The sequence below is a fragment of the Filicampus tigris genome, chromosome 12 (assembly GCF_054856515.1).
Source record: "Filicampus tigris isolate MCC_2025a chromosome 12, RoL_Ftig_1.0, whole genome shotgun sequence".
Lineage (NCBI taxonomy): Eukaryota > Metazoa > Chordata > Actinopteri > Syngnathiformes > Syngnathidae > Filicampus > Filicampus tigris.
This window is the reverse complement of record NC_141228.1, coordinates 20,290,835-20,308,857: the sequence shown is the minus strand read 5'-3', so window position 1 is coordinate 20,308,857 and position 18,023 is coordinate 20,290,835. Positions and strand designations below refer to the sequence as shown.

At 44.0% G+C, this 18,023-nt stretch overlaps 1 protein-coding gene across 4 annotated transcripts in view; it reads right to left on the bottom strand.

Annotated features, from left to right (window-relative positions):
* Window positions 1-5,174: 5,174 nt before the first annotated feature.
* sbno2b (strawberry notch homolog 2b) overlaps window positions 5,175-18,023 on the bottom strand; it is a 50,648-nt gene continuing 37,799 nt past the window's right edge. For all 4 annotated transcript variants that reach the window (XM_086047184.1, XM_086047185.1, XM_086047187.1 and 1 more), the window contains 20 exons: window positions 17,635-17,740; window positions 16,838-16,991; window positions 16,572-16,748; window positions 16,056-16,153; window positions 15,773-15,855; window positions 14,935-15,120; window positions 14,733-14,854; window positions 14,475-14,606; window positions 13,691-13,826; window positions 12,638-12,750; window positions 10,856-10,927; window positions 9,928-10,036; window positions 9,776-9,847; window positions 9,535-9,678; window positions 9,347-9,441; window positions 8,655-8,747; window positions 8,429-8,560; window positions 7,879-7,955; window positions 7,331-7,521; window positions 5,175-6,526 (listed from right to left, as the gene is read on the bottom strand). In XM_086047184.1, coding sequence (XP_085903310.1) covers window positions 5,412-6,526; window positions 7,331-7,521; window positions 7,879-7,955; window positions 8,429-8,560; window positions 8,655-8,747; window positions 9,347-9,441; window positions 9,535-9,678; window positions 9,776-9,847; window positions 9,928-10,036; window positions 10,856-10,927; window positions 12,638-12,750; window positions 13,691-13,826; window positions 14,475-14,606; window positions 14,733-14,854; window positions 14,935-15,120; window positions 15,773-15,855; window positions 16,056-16,153; window positions 16,572-16,748; window positions 16,838-16,991; window positions 17,635-17,740 — 3,407 coding nt within the window. In that variant the 3' untranslated portion in view covers window positions 5,175-5,411. The remainder of the gene's footprint in view (window positions 6,527-7,330; window positions 7,522-7,878; window positions 7,956-8,428; window positions 8,561-8,654; window positions 8,748-9,346; window positions 9,442-9,534; window positions 9,679-9,775; window positions 9,848-9,927; window positions 10,037-10,855; window positions 10,928-12,637; window positions 12,751-13,690; window positions 13,827-14,474; window positions 14,607-14,732; window positions 14,855-14,934; window positions 15,121-15,772; window positions 15,856-16,055; window positions 16,154-16,571; window positions 16,749-16,837; window positions 16,992-17,634; window positions 17,741-18,023) is intronic.

The window sequence follows — 18,023 nt, the reverse complement described above, 5'->3', positions numbered from 1 at the left end:
GATCTAAATTATAAATATATAGAAAACAAAAGCAAAAACCCAGAATAAAAGTGCTGAACACAGTTTCTCTTTTTTTTTCTCTTGTTTTTTTTTACAGAAAAAATAGACTTTGTTTAAAAATACATACAATCAGTAGCATGTTTTTGTGTTATTTTTTTGTTGATGTTAGCAATAAATTATTTGAGTGATTTATAGAATATGCAAACAGTGGAGAAACATGGAAGGATGGTTACAGTATACAAATCCATAAACAAAGACCAGAAGTAACAGAACAGACAAAACTGGATGAAGGGGGATCGTCACGTGATGCCATTCTTAGTGCAACATGACAACCAACGGATAAAACCATGCAAAAAAGCAAGGGGGCCCAAAACAGGTCCAGATGCATTGTATTTTCCGGGTCCAGTAAAACGCCGCGAGCTAGTTTTGTTTGATGTAGCCAATTTATGTCCTCTGTGTCCTTTATCACTGGATTACATACAGTGGGCTTCCGCATTGTGGTCTTACGTATTTTACTGAAGTAGTAAGAGAAAACCCTTCGAAAAAGCTTCTTACGGAATGTTCCTGCTTTGGAATATTTGGAAAATGTAATTGAGATGCTATTTAACACTCCTGTTATGACATGGCGCAAATTGAGCTGACCCCAAAAAAAAAAAAAAAAATTTAGATACAATATTTTAAAAATGATGATTGTTTTTGAATAAAACTTGTTCAGTTTGCCGGGTGTTTTTTTTTTTTTTTTTTTTAACGGGCCTGGAGAGTTTTTTTGGGGGGGTCGGGGTCACCACGGACTACTTGCCAGCCAATTGCAAGTCCCACATAAACAAGCAAATATTCAATGGACAACATAGAGTCTTCAGTGAACCTAACATGCATGTTTGTGGAATGTGGGAGGAAAAAAAACATGAGAATAGGCAAACTCCAGAGATTCGTACACAGAAGCTCTCCACTTTGAGGCAGAAGCGCTAACCACGAATCCCCAAAATTAAACGATCACCATTTCAGGTCCACTTTTTACAAAACAGGAGAGTTGAGGGTTTAAAAAAAACAAAACAAGCGTGACAAATAAATGTGAATCAATTTCGAACCCTAGCTGGTTTAAATGTTTTGAAAAACAAACAAATTGAAAATGATGACCCGCTGCCCTAAGAAGGCATAAAATGTCCAATCACAGAACAACAGCCTAACACAGGGGGGTGAGGAATCTACAGCCCGCCAGCTCATTTCCCCCTGGCCCAAATGCTGTCATTGCCTCGTATGTTTTCAGAAATGTAATAGAGAGTTTAAGAAAGAGAAATAAGATAGCAGAAAGGTTCCCCAGCCTTGAAACATAAAACCACCAATAAGAGCAAATGGTACATACAACTACAAAACACGTTGGTTTAAGCACTGTTATAAGGGGGGAAAAATATTTCTTACGTAACCCTCGCCCGTCCACCAACCTTTTTTTTATTTATTTCTTCCTGAGATTGTTGAATGGTAACTTTAGGGCAACAAAACACTTTGGTATCTCTCTGGGAAAAAAAAAAAAAAAAAAAAACCAACAGCGACAAACTTCTTGAAGGACAATGAGGAGAAATCAATCCAGACACAAGACAGTGCAAACATATTTGGTGGCAGATTTGAATATAATTTGTCTTCCCTGACCAAACGTTTTGACTCTTCTTAAAGGACAAGTAGAAGAACACAGTTAAATATCCCTTAAATATAAATAACAATATTCGTATCACTACTACGATATAAAGGTGGTATGCAATCAAACGACAGCGAGGAGATTCGCACGCCCAGTCAAGAGTAAACATTACTTGGTCTGCCGCGTTCACGGCCGACTTTTCTTTCCTGTTTTTATTGCTTCGACCGAGCCATGTGCACCAGCAGACATCGACGGCAAAGCCAAGCGCGACACCATTCAAGCACACGACGCTTACGATCAAGGAGAAGATGCGGTGGAGGTGGGGGGGCTTGGGAATGGACACACATTTTCCCGTAGATTTGGACGACGGTCTCATGGCTTTTGTATGGATATGAATCACGTGTGTGATAATCAAGAAAGATTGACTTGAAAACAGGGTTAGCCACACTTGTAGCTCCTTTTAAAAAGCTCCCATTTTGTGTATAAACTGCACGGATACGGGCAAATTGGAGAGACACGGTCAAGCGCCGCTATCCTGCATGTTTTTGTTTCCCTCCTCCAATGCACCGGATTCAAATGATCAGCAAGCTCCGCAAGGCGCCTAATAACGACCCTGAGCATTTGAATCAATGTGTTGGAGAGGGGCAACATCTAAAACATGCATTATAGCGGCCCTCGAGGATCAGAGTTTGAAACCTGTGGTCTAAAACGCTTAATGTAAAAAAAAAAAAAAAAAAAAAAAAAAAAAAAAAAAAAAGCTTTGTCGGTCATGTGTCAGAAAGCTACAACCAATTGTTATAAAAATTCACACGCACATCTTGACTCATGCCTACTTCAAATATATCAAAACAATCGCCAAATATTTGGGATTTGGATATTTTCAGAGGTTTAAGAGTAGAGATGTGCATATGGATTTTGGTGACAATTCATAGCAATTTTCTGACATTAAATTACATTTAAGCTTTTTTACATTAAGCTCTTTAGACTGTCCCCAAAGTCGACCCAGGCGTTTTTTTCCGCCCGCCTTCTGAGTTTTGTCGGGAGTTTAACACACGTCTTTTGCGCCCTATTGCGTCGAAAGCAATTGTCGCTGTCCAGACAAGTATGTGCGGGGAGTTGAAGTTATGCCTACATGTTGCTGTTTAGTAGAAACAGGATTCAGGCAGCAAGGAGGGAGTCTTCGGAGTTTAACTAACAACTGTCATCTATTTGCGTGGAAAGCAATTGTTCAGACAAATACGCTCGAACATGCGATTCTGACGTGGCAATTTGGCGGGATCGCCGAGGGCGCTGTTACTGAACCGACGACATCTGTGAGCCTTCCGGACAATTCTGGATTCATAAACTGAAAAATTATAGCTCATTCTCCGCCTTTCTTCCATATCGTCGTTTTGCTTAAAAGGGTGCGCGGGTGGCGCGGGAAAGTCAACCAAGCAATTCTCCCGACTTCGGAGATCAGAGCTGTCACGGAGGTGGGATGCTGCCTGTGTGTGTAAAAGTTATTTCCTGACTCTGGGTCCAAGGTATGAATTTATGCTGCTGTGTAAAGATATTCCGCAAATGTGGGTTTTCTGGTACAATCCCGAAGCTGCAATTCTGATGCTGATAAAGTGACAAGCATCCTATATGCAAATGTTGCTGTAGTGGACACCGTGTTTAAAGCGGAAGTCAAACTTTTTCTTTACAATTTTATGTTCTATGCGCCACCGCTACTCTAAAGACGGCATTCTGATAAATATTGCATTTGTGGATTATGAATTAATCAGAAAAATCGACCTATTGTATCCATCTGGGGGCGGCCATTTTGCCACTTGCTGTCGACTTAAAATGACATCACAGTTGCTCAGGGCTCAGGTAAGGACCAATCACGGCTCACCTGTTTTCTGGGTTTGGATTTGTGACAATCGCAAGCTGAGCCCTTAGGCGCTGCGATGTCATTTTCAGGCGACATCAAGTGGCAGTGCAAGGCAAAATGGCCGCCACCTCAGATGAATATTCCACAAATGCAATATTATACAAAATGGCCGCCACCTCAGATGGCTATTCCACAAATGCAAACTTAATCAGAATGCCATGTTTGGACTAGGTGGGCTGCATAGAACATATTGTAATTTTTTTTACTTGAATTACTTTAATAAAAAATTAATCTGGGATGTTAAATTGGACCGGAACCCATACCGGAATATTCTATTTTTTCTGAAGTAGTGTCTGCAAATTCTGGGTCAAGGGGCTCATTTACAGATACTGAAATACAGGACGTAAGCCGCTGTCGAAGTCAACGTTTTCCCACCTTCCTTTCGTCAACTGGGAAAGTTTTCGGACTACTGAGGTAGTATCAGAGCCGTAGCAGAGATGGTGGACAAGCGTGTGAAGTAAAGCTTATGTGGAAGGGGAGTCCAGAAATTCTGGGTCTTGCGCTTCGGCTCCAATGCGGTTGGCATGAAGTTGACAACACGGTGACTTTGCAGCTTTTACACAAAATTGAAATCTGACTTGGATGCGGGTATCTCCCACTTTGGTGGGGTTCCGTGTGAAATGCAGAGGTGGGAAAATGTCGGGACTTACGGCTCCGATGCGGCAATTTTGCATTGCTGTGAAGGGTTTCAAAAAATTGTGGAAATTCATTGGAGAGCGACAATGTGTTATTTGACCAAGAGGGGGTGCTATTACAAACTTTTTTCACCTGGTTGTCAAGGAACTATGAATTCAAGCCTACACTTTTGTTGAAAGGACGACTAGAACGGTATTTCTTTTGAGACGAGAAAAAAAGACATTTCTGGATACTTAATGACACAAACCAACTGACACTGACACACACAAACACACACACATGGAATTGTACAACAAGACCAAAAGCACTTGAGACTTTCCTGAGAAATTTAAAGTCAAACCAGGAGTCAAGTCTCTCTGTATCGTCAGTTTAAAAAAAAAAAATAAAATAAAAGGTTATTTTTGGATACCTTCTGCTCACAATGCTTGTTGGTGTTGTTGCAAGCCACACACACACACACACACACACACACACACAACCACACGCACACACATATGGTTGAGGCTTCACGGAGGCCTCACCTTGGAACCCGCCACCAGCATAGTGTAACACGAAGGGACGAAAAAGGTTAAATACAAATATACCATATTTAAATTAAAATACAAATCTATACATTAGGCTACATGGATTTTTTTTCGTTTTTGTTTTTAAAGACTGCATTTATAGATTCTCAGAAAGGCACTGTTTGCAGACTGCTGCTTTCCCTCTCCACTTCTTCCTCAAACTCATACAAACAAACAAACAAAAGGAGAGAGAGGGTGAGCATGTCATGTCATTTGGGAAGGGGGGTGGGGGGGGGGCTAAACGGACAAAAAGGAGGCATTTCACGGTTTTGTCAGCTTTGTTTTCTTCCTCTTGTATATTCCAGTTTGTTGCCACTTAGTGCCTCGCTTGAATAAAGCAATTATAATAATAATATATATTTAGAAAAAAAAAAAAAAAAAAAAAAAGCTTCCAGCGTCGAATCAGTAAAAGGACTTTTCTTGTTTTGTTTCGACAGCTCCAGAAGAGTTCCGTAAAGTCAAGTTTGCGTGACAGCTGCCGCGGAGGACGCACGATGGGGTGCGTGGATCCGATACTGGGAGCGGGCGAGGGCTACGGGTTGGTTCGAGAGAAGACTGTGAGCAGGACAGGCAGTGACGTTGACTAGAAGGTCCCCGGACAGCAGCGCAGAAAGCGTGCTAAAATTTTGCTTACACACACAGAAACCGAGAGGACGTTAAAGCGTCAGTCTTGCTGGCGGTAGTGAATGACGGACTTGCGGTCGGGCCCCGCCGCCTGGAGCATGCTGTTCAGAGCCTCGCGCACGTCCAGGGCCCCCGAGCTGCAGTGGCCGTTGGGCAGGGGGAGCGAGTCCGACTGTGGCAGGAGATAGTTGCTGAAGCGGGAGGGGGCGAACTGAGAGGAAGAGGACGAAGGCGGAGGGTTGGAGAAGAGCGAGCTTTGGACGAGGGAGGAGCCGGACGAGGAGCTGGACGAGGCGGAGGACGACGGGCTGGCTTTCTGCGCGGGCATCTGCGGCGAGAGGGGCAGGTCGAATAGATCCAGCAAGACCTGGTGGTTGTTCCTCAGGTGGTTGTGGTTCAGAGACGGGGGAGGGGGCGGCGGCGGCGGCGGGAGCTGAGCGGCCGTCTGCGAGATGAGCGTCTCCAAGTTGAAGTCGTCGGCGAACGCCCGGGACGCTCCCGTCAGGCCGTCCAGAGCCAGCCCGGCCTCGGTGCTGTCCGGCGAGGGCGACGGCGAGCTGACGGTCAGGTCCAGGACCTCCTCCTGGGCCTTCTGGGAAGACATGCGAGCCGTCTGGTGGACGGGGAGGGGCTGCGGGAAGTGGGGTAAGAAGGACTGAGGGTAAAATTGGGAGAAGTTGGAGCCGTGGATGACGGCGCTGCGCGCCGCCGCCTGCTTGGAGGCGGCCGACTTGCCGGGCCAGCCGCCAGGAGTCCCTTGGGGAGTTGTCCTCGGTAAAGACAGCAGACCCTGGCCCTGTGGGCGCTGCTGCTGCTGCTGCTGCTGCTGCTGCTGCTGCTGCTGCAAGACGGCCTGCATCCTCTGCAGCTGAGACATGCCCGCCACCTGCGTCTTTTGCAGCGGGTTCAGTTTCTGCTTAAAGAGCTGACTATGGACCAGCGAATGGGCCAGGGACTGGTTGGGCATGGCTTTCTGGCTGAACAAATTTGCCAGCAGGTGCTTGTTGTCCTGCTCCATCTTGCGCATGCGCTCCTCGGCCAGACGCTGCTCCACGGCTTGCTTCTCGCGCTCCTTGCGCCTCCGCTTCACCTCCTCGTCCATTAGCAAGAGCTCCTCGCGCACCCGGGCCACGCAGTTCTCGGGGATCTTGATGCCTGGGATAGTGAGGATTCGGTTAGTTCACGCACATTTGGGTTGACGGACGCGTTTCTGCAACAAAGAGAGCTGACGGGTGGAAACCCAATACGGTCGGTTTCCTTTTAGTCAAGTCCAAAAAGAGCTGGTAACTATCGTGTGAAATTCAAGCCTCTTGCATTTTCACTCTGCTAACTCCACGCTTTTGGTGCCTTGCATCTTTGCACACATTGAAACACTACCCTTATCATACTCAGTTTATCTTGTTATTTTCACAAGTCTTGGGACTTGCTGGGTCATGTGGAAATGTGTGTTGGTATGACAAACCAAAAAAAAAAAGTCACTCGATCTGCTAAATGCTAAGATAACCTAAAATTGACACGGCTAGCGTGTTTTAACACTGGAATTTAGTGCTTAGGTGATTGAGCACACTTTTCACAAACGTCTGGCCGGACTACGTTAAAGTGGACAACATCCAACCACGAGCAACAAAATAGGAGGACAATTAATAAGTGTCTGGATTTTTGGAGAGAAAATCATACTCACTAAACAGAAGCAGAAACCGGAAATGAATTAACTTCCGTTACGGTGTAGGTCAGCCAGAGGGAGTGGCTCACAAGATTATAGATATATTAATACAGTAGGAAATATTTATAATATATCAGTAATGTTACTTGTCTCTCACATTAAAAAGAAATCAGTTAAGATGTTAAAAATCGCTAACCTTCATGGTCTTATTTTCTAAGGAAAAGAACATCTCAAAAGTTTTCCTTTCATAGTTCCCAATATCCGCATGCAATTTGTAACTGTTAACTATCACTCACCAACTTGCTTGTTGTGCTGCTTGGTTTTGAGGCGAACAATCTGCAGGATGCTGGAGCTGGTGATGTCCGACACCACGTCGGACACACGCTTCCAAACGCGCAGCAGAGCACCACAGAGCATGTGGTACTGGCGGAGGCGCATGCCCTGGAAGCACTCCTGGCCTTCCTCCACCTTCTTACATTTGCCGTTCCTGTGGAGAGGCCACGGGGACCGTTTATGCACACGCAACCGTCCGTCACTCAAGCCAGTCACTCGGACTTTTTCTTTTTCTTTTTTTTTTTTTGCATTTAAAACCTCAAAAGGCAAACAGCAGCTTACACTTGCATGACTTTCATAGATTATGTTTTGAGTTTGCATTGTTGTTGTTTTGAACCGTGTGAGGGCACACCAAAGTGTTGGTCCACATTTCTTAATGACCAATGTTTAGTGTGCCTTTAAAATCCTTAGGGAAGACACCTGCCAGGACAAACTCCACCACGGGGTCCCATTAAGTGTCAGTTTGGATCCAGAGTAAGCCCTAAGGTGGTGTGTCTGTGTTTCTAGTTACCAGTTGGCATGGCTACACTTTTTCAAGGAGAAGCTGAACTGGCTCTCCCAGCAGTCCTTGGCCTCCTCTGGTGTCACCTGGAGAAGGGGAAAACGTACACGTTGTCATATCATCATTACACAATGTATAAAAAACAACAACGATGAAGACAGTTGATTTTTTTTTTATCACATTTTTATCCTATGTCTGCTTTGCAATGTGCTTCCATGACCACAAGGAGACAACAAGGTGCAACACAAATGGATTTAGCCTCATTTGAGTACTCTCGGATAAAAATGCTGCGACTTGATAATGCCATTACGTCTTGCAATTGCGACTGAAAATGTGTTTGATTCAAATGTGGTCAAAAACACAACAAGTTTTGTCATTGCAGAACATTTACTCAAATACAGCACTTTTCAGACTAATGACCTTTCATGACTGACATTTTAGCATCCAACGGCACGTTTTTCTTTTCCTGTCATGACTGTCCCGTGCGCCTCTCCCTAAGTGCCGCCGGTGTTGTGTTGTCATTCCGGTGTATATAAAATGCGCATGAAATCAAACAGACCTTCCGATAGCGTTGCTGCAGGTTTTCGAGGCTTTCGGGGTGAGTCTGCTTGCCGATGTTGGGCTTGTAGACAATGAAGTTCTTGCCTCGCCCTTGTTCAGCGAGCAGCACGCACGGCTGGCTACCTCGTAGCTGGAAAGCAACAGAAGTGGTCAATTTTACAAGTCGGGGGGGGGAGCGCTTTTCCGGTCAACCCGTTTGGCTCTTTTATGATATAGAGGCTCACCTTCTGGGACAAGTAGAAGCCTTCTTCAGCGCCAGTGAGACTGAGAAACCTGTTGTTGGCTTCATCCCAAGGCATACCTCTGTCCACACTGATCTGTAGGGACAAAACAAAAAGACTTTTGAGAGTCCAGTGTATTGCAGTAATTGGACCGAGCAGAATTCCAATTTAAAATGTAACACAGCTTGGGCTCAAAGCTTGTAGAGCTACACTGTAGAAGTACATTCAAGACCACTAATCGGTTATAGGAATTGTTATATAGAAATAATAATTATAGAAATAATTGAAAACACTTCTCAAATCATCTTCCACCACTGAACTGAATTCAGCCCCACAAAAAAACACCAACCAAAATTTTGTAACACATTTTTTTTCTCCTGTATTGTACTTTGGAAAACCGGGCTTCTCATGTGCTTATCAAATACACCAAACAGATAGAAGGCACATTAACTGAGGTGAACCGGCACGAATTTAGCGCCAGCTAATGCTAACGTTAGCGCACGTCCATCGGCAGCAGCGGGAAGTATTAAACGTAACCAGTAAATGTAAAAAAAAAAACTCTCGAGGTCACGTCATTCATAAGTCGATGACCCCTGAATCCTCACCTCGCCTCCAAAAACCACTCGCTTGGCTCAAATGCAAAATCTGCATCGAGACATGTCATCAGCACCTGTTGAGGTTCTGTGGCTCCCTACCTTGTAAAGAACCACCTGGCCATCCTGAGGGTTTCCCACTGTCATGAAGATTTCCTGCTTCTCCTCGTAAATCTCATCATTACCCGGAGCTAGATCTGTTGGCGACATGAAAGAAAGGCACCAAAATATGAGATTAGGGCTCGTTTCCCAACAAAGTACTTCACTCACAGTAAACCGAAACAGCGCACCTAAGATGCCCATGTCATATTTGCCCTCCTTCTTGTCCTTCTCGATTAGGTAGTCAAAATTGTCTGTGAAGTACTGGAAGAGATGGTTCTGCTTGTGGACCTCGAGGCCCAGGATGCGGTTTAGGAATTTGGTAATGCTGCAGTCTGGAATTAAATAAATGGAAGTTCGCATGAAAACAAACTGACAAGTAACAAGCTTGAATGAATGCGCCTCTTTCAGCGCATGCACACGATCGCTGACCTTTCTCTGTACTGATGCCAAAGCGTGACTCCCTGCAGAAGATGCCCACGTCCATCATTCCATGTTTCATATCTAACGCGAAGGGAAAACGACATGTTAAAACATGTTGGGATTTGTGCCCTCCTGAATGTTGACGCACACTGACCACATACCTCTGAAGAACATGGCGTCACCTCCGGGGTAACCTTTGGGGACGGGCACCTTGTTCTCTATGTGACCCAGGATTGCTTTGGTGATTTTATCCAGAGCCTTGGTACCATACTACAAAGAAACAGCGCATATTGATTGATCCGTGTGTGTTACACGACAATGAATGCGCAGCATGCGGCATCAGAAACACCCAAAAAGTGTCTCAACCACAAACAGACCTACATCGTCTGCTATCTTGCGCAATCGGTAAATGACTCCGCAAGCATGTTTTGCGGTGTTTATTTTGTGACGCCGCCACAAAAGTGTGCCAGTGATTGCAAAGAGGCAAAGGGAAAAAAAAAAAAACTCCAAAACGGGAAATTAAATTGACTGACATGACAAAGGGTCTGGCTTCTCAGTTACAAGCAAGGCATTTAATTAAAATATCGTGTACTGTACATTCATTCAATCAAATTCCATATTAATTTCCATTCCCATTCAAACTTCCCTGGGGGTACTTTGGATTGAGTTCATGGGAGCTGTGTTTGGGGACCCCTAAAATATGAATGACCAGTGAAGCTTGCTAATAAACGACTTCGCTGTTTGTTGACTCTCCATTATGTATGTCGAGTCGACTGCGACTGATGAGTAGTTTCACTTTATCTTTATTAAAATACAATTTCACATTTTTCTTGATAGAGTGGTTAAGTTGCCTCTGCATCTAATAAAGTTCTTGTGATGGCAACAGATGAAAACTAAAAAAAATTCACTTGACATGACTTTCTATGGGAAAAGCGTTGGTCCACGTGAACAATTTGAAAGTCAACCAAGCTCACGGAAGGGATTCTGTTCCACTTTGGAGGTTCTACTGTTTTGTGACCTGAACTCAGCAATGAAGCTCGTGTTCCCACGCGAGTATGAGATGATTACGTGCAGGCACCCTTAACCTACCTTGTTCTCAAAGTTGTACTTGCTCAGGTCTCTGGTTTCAGTCGCTCTTCTGTCTCCATGTGTTAACGCGCCCTGCAAAGAGGACGAGCGTGAACTTTGTTGCTGGCATTAGCATCATCGACCAAATTACAGGAAGACCATCACGGTTTGGAAGTACAAGCGCACCACAGAAATGATCTAAGGCCACAATTTCAAGTGAGATCACCACTTTCATTGTGCACTTACCGAAAAACATATTTTTAATGTGTCACATTCTCTTGTGGTTTACGTCTTGGTGTCATTTATGAGTGTTATGATAGTGACTTGACATTGTTGTTTTTAGTCGCTATGCACCCGCAGAACATTTTTCTTTTGTAGTAATAGTGTTAATAATATGAAAACATGTTTGAGATCCCAGTCGGGAGTGTGACCGCGAGGCCTCTCGTGTCCTTTTTTCCATTCCACTTTCATAGCCACTGTGCAGGAGGTGAAGGCTGTGAAAGATAGTCGGCAAAGCCAGCCCGCTATTGTCCAAATAGTGGATATCTTCACTGCTGATCTGGAGTCGGCAAAGGTGGTCGGTTGTGGACGTGCAGTGCGTGTGCGTGCGTGTGTGAGTGAGTGAGAGTAAACATGTCATGAGCTGAAGGCAGGGAACATGGGATATGACCCACGGATTTACCGAACACGCTTGGCAAAGACAACTGTGGCTTCCTGGAATGGACGTCCCCGCGAGTCCACCCCCTGGTGTGTCTTTTTCTGTCATGCTGTGTCACTCTGGAAATAAATTGCTTGTCGCTCAAGGGCATCATGGAAAGTGACCAATGGCTTGTAAATTATCCGGAGAAGGCAAATGAGAAAAACCCTTGAGAGTCCAAGTCTGGATTTGTACCGCCAGGTCTAAGTGCCCAATTCCAATCGAGTGTGATTTTTTTTTCCCCCGTGTGACCGATTTGGTCTAATTACGTGTATGCTCCAGTGACCCACATTTGATATCACTGCGTTGACAGTTACTCAACACGTGAAACAACCTGCCCCAAATATCTATGGAGTTGTTTACATACATATCAGCATCAGGCACAGGCAACACTAAAGTAATAAATATACTGCCAATGTGTAACCCTAAGTGCCATATGGATTCTTCTTTGAATGTCTCAATCAAAATTTAACAACCTGTTTAATAGAAAGGAAATTGATCTAATCACATTTATAAATTACCGGTAAAATAAATATTTATCTCTCATTGCTAGCTAGAAATTCAATGCGTGTGCATGGATGTCGGATTCATCACAATTATAACAACGCTTTTAATGAGAGATAAAAGCTAGGGGGCGGAGTCATTTGTTTGTTTGGTATCTTTGTTCTTGTCCCCATATGCCGGTGTACATTTTTCTAAAATGAAACAATATAATTTATTACATATGATTTTGCGGACTCCCAAGCTATTGTTCGGGGACCCCGGTTTGAGAATCGCTACTCTAAAGTGTCTACATGACACATTGGCACATGTCTGATTAAAATCTGACCTATATCCACATTTGTAAGAGGTCTGCATTTATCCGAGTTCCCCAATTCCATGACGTGCATCCAAATGGTTCCGCATGGGAGCAAAAAATTGGAATTAAGACTTGTTGTGTAAATTCAGCCCCAAGCAAGGAACAGTAAGTACAGACGACGACAAGGCTGAAGACGCGAACTCCAATCGCAAACCTCTCTTACACAATGCGACGGCACGGATGAAACATAGGATTTTCCCATGACGCAGCTGAATGCGTCACACGCACGTGCGGCCAGAATATTTACCAGGCTTTCAAGTCTCTTTGCCACGATGGAGGCGAAACGTCTCTCGCCGGCTAGCTCTGAGATGAGGAAGATGTACTCTGGAGCTGTCACTTGATTGGACCGATGGGTACGGCCTGAAAAACAAAAATCAAACATGAGTGATGTAATTAACAGCAGTTAAAAAAACGATCCAATCCACTTGAGCTAAAAATAGCTTGAACACCAGCAGCCTGCATGCAGCAATGTTTGACATGTTAGCGTCAAGCATCATCAGATGGCATCACTTTAACGCAATGGTGGGGGTGGAGCTTATCCCTGTTGAATTAGGCAAAAGCGGGGTACAGCTTCGACTGGTCGCCAGTCTATTCGGGGCAAATATGGACAAATGACTCACCCTTGTGGACAGTTTACAGTCTTGGAATTAACCTAACATGGCATGTTTTTGGAGTGTGGGAGCGAACCACCACACCATTCTTGTTCTATTTATTATTTTGATGATTTTTTTTTTTTTTTTTTTTTTAGATTATGTAACTTCTGATCATTTGTGGACTTTTAATAGAAGTTCTTTTGACGTTTTGTTTGTTTTTAGAACTGCATGGTCAAATGGTCCCAAAATTCCACATGGCTCCCATCCCTGTTCGCATCCAAGAACATCTGCTTTATTGAGGTTTTCTGGAGCCAGGTTTTCAGTAAAAGGCTCACCATGCATACATACACACACAAACACACGCGCACACACACATTCACAATCCTACACGCTCACAGACGGACAAACAGTGCTAATGGAAATAATTAATTGAGGCTTTAGCACAACAATGGCCACAAACAATAAATCCATTAGAGACTTGCAACTTGCAATGATGTACAATGGACAGAGCAGGCAGATCTTGTGTCTGACTAATTGAAAGCGACTTAATGTCCCTAATAAACAGGCAAATGAAAAATGAACAGTCCCACTGCGTGAGATAATGAAATGAAAGCATTTATCTTGAATTGTTTTAGCCAACAAAAACACAGCCGCCTCATGCAGAGGAGCCCAAGTTGTGCCCACAACTGAACTAAACTTGGACTCACCAAACTGCTGAATGGCCCTGTCTGCGCTCCAAGGCAGCTCCAATGTCATGTGGACGCGCCGCCGCTGATTTTTCACCCTTTTGTCCGCCTGCAGGGAAATTCCCGAGCTGGCTGCCTCGGAGATGATGGCCACCAGCTAGGGTGAGAGAAAGACGTGGATTAGACTGTGTAAAGTAGAACATTTTAGAACCCCCGACTAGGAAGTGCGATGGAAGGACACTTGCAGTAGTCAAGAGCTTGAGGGACAAATGGAAATTTCACACAACAACGGAGACGCGTGTCGTAAATAGGAAGAGTACATCAACTAGAAATGCTGGTATATGAACACCCGCTTTCCTCAAATAGAAGAACTCACTCTCAAAAGACACAATGCCCCAATTAGTCACTGGGTGTGTCATCCAATTAAATACAAACAACCACATCCAATAGAGCATTCCTTTTCCCGTCAGGAAACAAAAAGGTGTATTATTTTATGGACATTTTTGAGGTACATAAGAGTCAACCTGTGAACCCTGTTCAGCACGGCAGCACCTACACAAGCACGTAAACGCTCTCCAACGATTTGACATTTCCTGTGCAGTACTAAAGCCGACTTTAAGTTACCTGTTGACGGAATCTTTAATGAAAATGAGTGCAGTAGACTGGCATGTTTGCTTCATAGTATTGTGCCATTCATTTTGTTCTGCTCTTTCTGCCTTCATTCTTGCCGTTTTCAACACTCTATTTTTTTTCTCCATAAAATCAGTTTGAACAAATTCCAATAATAGGCGCAAATGAAACTGACCTTCTCTCCACTCATGAAGCGGTCTTTCTCCTTGATGTTGATGTGGTCGATGGTGAGGCCCTGCTCAGCGCGTGACTCGTAACGGACGCTGCCATCAGGACGCCGCACCACGCGACCCTTACGCCCGGTCATCTGTTTGACAATGATTTAAAAAAAAAAAAAAAAAAGTTAGAAAATGATTGAAAAAAAAAAATACAAATAAAAAAAATAAACGCGATTATTTTCATTCTAAACTTGTTACATGTTTCAGGCTCGCACCTCTGAGACTTTATCGGGCCCTCCGAACTTATCGATGAGCTCGTCCAGGGTGTTGAGAGGTAGTTCTTTTCCCAGCTGTGATATCTTGTTGAGGAGATCCTGCTTCAACTCCTCTATCCTGACTGGGAATCCACAGGGGAGAATGTGAGACATAGTGCTGGGTGTCACTTCGCCTAAAAACAACAATAACAAAAACACCCACCGGTGTGGCAGCTCGTGTGGTTGACAAAGATGACATCATCGTTGTCCAGCAGCGAGTCCGGAGACGAGTTGGAATCGGTGTCCATGCCGTCAGATTCAGTGCTGCTGTCGTCGCTGTTGATGCTGATGATGCCGACGCTGTCCACCGTGTGCTTGGGTACCTTTGGATGGCGACCTCGAGGCTTACCTGAAGATTACATGCGGAGGATATTAGAGCGGAGGGGACACTTTTAAATATGATGATTCCCAAAGGCTAAACGGATACAGCGGAACCTTCACAGTTGAACACAATTCCCTCAGCAACAATATTTCCCCTTGGAAATCACGTAAAGCTAAATAATTTGTTCCAAACTCAAACGGGCACCTTCAAAAATGCTATGTTCACGCTGCAGACAATGTTTAAATTCACATTTAGCATTCCTAATTATACCTCTAACGCATTTAAACTTAAACTTATCAAAACACACTTTTTAAACACATTGTGAGTGTATTTGAACACCCGCAAAAAAAATGCAAGCATAAAATGTATATCAAATATATACTGTAATAATAAAGCAATAAAGATTAGAACATTTGTTTCATAAAGTTTAAGTCTCAAAATACCCCTCCCACAATCCCACTGAAACTTATCAAAACATACCTTTTACACACATTGTCAATCTAATTTATCATTGATGACACACCTCTTTTGAGACTTTTGAGGTACATTTCATTATGAATTTTGACCTAATTGTCCACTTTGGGCATTTGGCTTCACAAGTTCCCCTCTAACACATTTACATCATTTATACAGCAGACTGTCTATCACAAGACAACGGTGGGAACATATGTGAGCTTACGTTTTCTCTTATTCCCGGGTGCCTTCTCTCTCCGCTGCTTCTCAGAAGGGAAATGTTTGGTAACAAGAGACTGGAATACTCCCCTGAAGGAAGACAGTGATGAAGCTATTAGGGGGCCACACAAAGCAGCTCAAGATTCATTTCTCGTTTGGCAGGCGCTGGCAGGCAGATGAACACGCTGTGTGTATTTGCACACCATCTGCCCAAGGGGGTGAGACGTTGGCGACACCCTAACGCAAGACAGAAAAGCTGTTTAAAAAACAAAGTATAAGGGCTCACTCACTCTGCAGCAGAGACGAATCTGTCAAGATGACCATCGTTCTCGTCCAAAACCTCTCTGGTGCGAGACTCCCCAGTAGACTGCAGGCCGATAACGATGCACTGTGTCGGACAGTAACAAACATGCATCAATAAATGACCAAAAATGGAAAACATCCACTTGGTTTAGCGCTCATCCTCATCAGAGTTGTGGGCGAGCTCAAGAGTGTACCAGCTTACTTTGAGCAAGACTGGGTCCACCCTGGACTGGTCGCCAATCGGGTATGTTGAAAAATATGCCCTTACATTCACACCTACGGACAATTTAGAGTCTTCAATGAACCTAACCTGCATGTTTTTGGAATGTGTGACCAAGCCAGAGTGAAAGAAAATACAGACAAAACTGGAGAATTTTTTTTTTTTTTTTTTTATGGACAGCCCCAACATGTGCAATTTTTTCTCCTGTCTGAATCTCCGTCTGGTCATTTCCACATTATGTGCAAACTTGATGACTCGGCTTTCCACTGTAATTTCTACTGACCTTTCCTGCCTCCAGCTCTTTCTTGGCCAACTCCACCAGGCAGCGGACCTTGGCAGCTATACAGAGGTATTTGAAAAAGCGCTGGTGAGAGGACCAGAACTGGCCCCACAGGGACTTCCTGCTGACCAGGCCCAGCTCGTCGGCGGCGCGCATGAAGACCTGCAGTGCCTCCGCCCACTAAAGGAAGAAATCCCGTCAAGTCAAAACGGCATTCTCTGACGAGATGACGGCGTTGGGTTATGACGGCGTTGGGTTGTGACGCTCACCAGTCTGGCGGCTTTATTGTAGACCAGCTTGAAGTCGCTGTCGAGTCCGATCTCTTCAATGCGGAAAGACACCCCTGAGAAGCTGAGCTGCCTGGCTATGTACATCCCGCTCACTTTCATATCCATAGCAACAATCTCCATGGCGCCCACGCCTCTGTGTATGAACAGCGTATATAAGTGCCTCTCAACAAATTGGGATTATTGTTCAACTTAAATTCTGTCAGTATTGCTATTCAAAAGGAAAACGCATATAGATTCACTGCACAGGGAATAAAATATTTTACGCTGTCATTTTATGATAAACAAAAACCCCAAATTCAGCGTGATTAAAAAAAAAATGTAACATTACATAAGAAACAATGAAGAAATGCAGAAATTAGGTAAGAATTTGTCTTCTCAGAAGTGTTTTTGTAAGAGTTTAATGAATAATTATTCTGCCGCATATGAATTTCTTTTGAATTCAACTACAGAAATAAACTTCTCTCTGATAGTCTAATTTATTCAGAGTGCCTCCACTGTCCGTGTTAACTCTGCTGCTAATCAAAACAGCCGCGCCGAATGAGGCATGGATGAAAGTCTGAAGTTTGACGGCCAATCAAAGGACACAACTGTGTTTAACCACACACCCTTACGCGTGAATTTGTACGAATATAAACCATGTGCAGGGTGCAGTTGACTAAAAACAAAAAAACAAACACCCCCGCCTTGGCAACGATATGAGGAAATAAGACGGTTCTTACAAGAACAGACAACCCACATGATTTATGAGACATTTCAAGAGATTAGACACCGCAAACCTCTTCTCGATGGCGTGCAGGAAGTCGTCAAAGGCCCTGAAAGGCGTGCCCTCACCCCAGATACCCAGGCGGCTCATGTAGATCATGTTCTTTGGCTCAGAGGCACCTGCGTGACCAGATAGTACCCAAAAAAAAAAAAAGAAAAAAAAAAAGGTTGACTTGTGACAGTGGAACATTCAAAGTCAAATGCCTGAAAAAGGCTCAAACTGTTAGGAAAAATGGGTTTCGAAAGTCCCAACGTATTTTTGCATTTTGTGAGGACACCATTCAAATTGGTGATGGCAATGATGTTCATCCAAGAAGTGATAACCACAGAAAATGGAAGTGGTTGTGACGTTGGAAAGGCCCTCGCTGCTACAATTAATCAAATCTCAATTACAAACACAAAA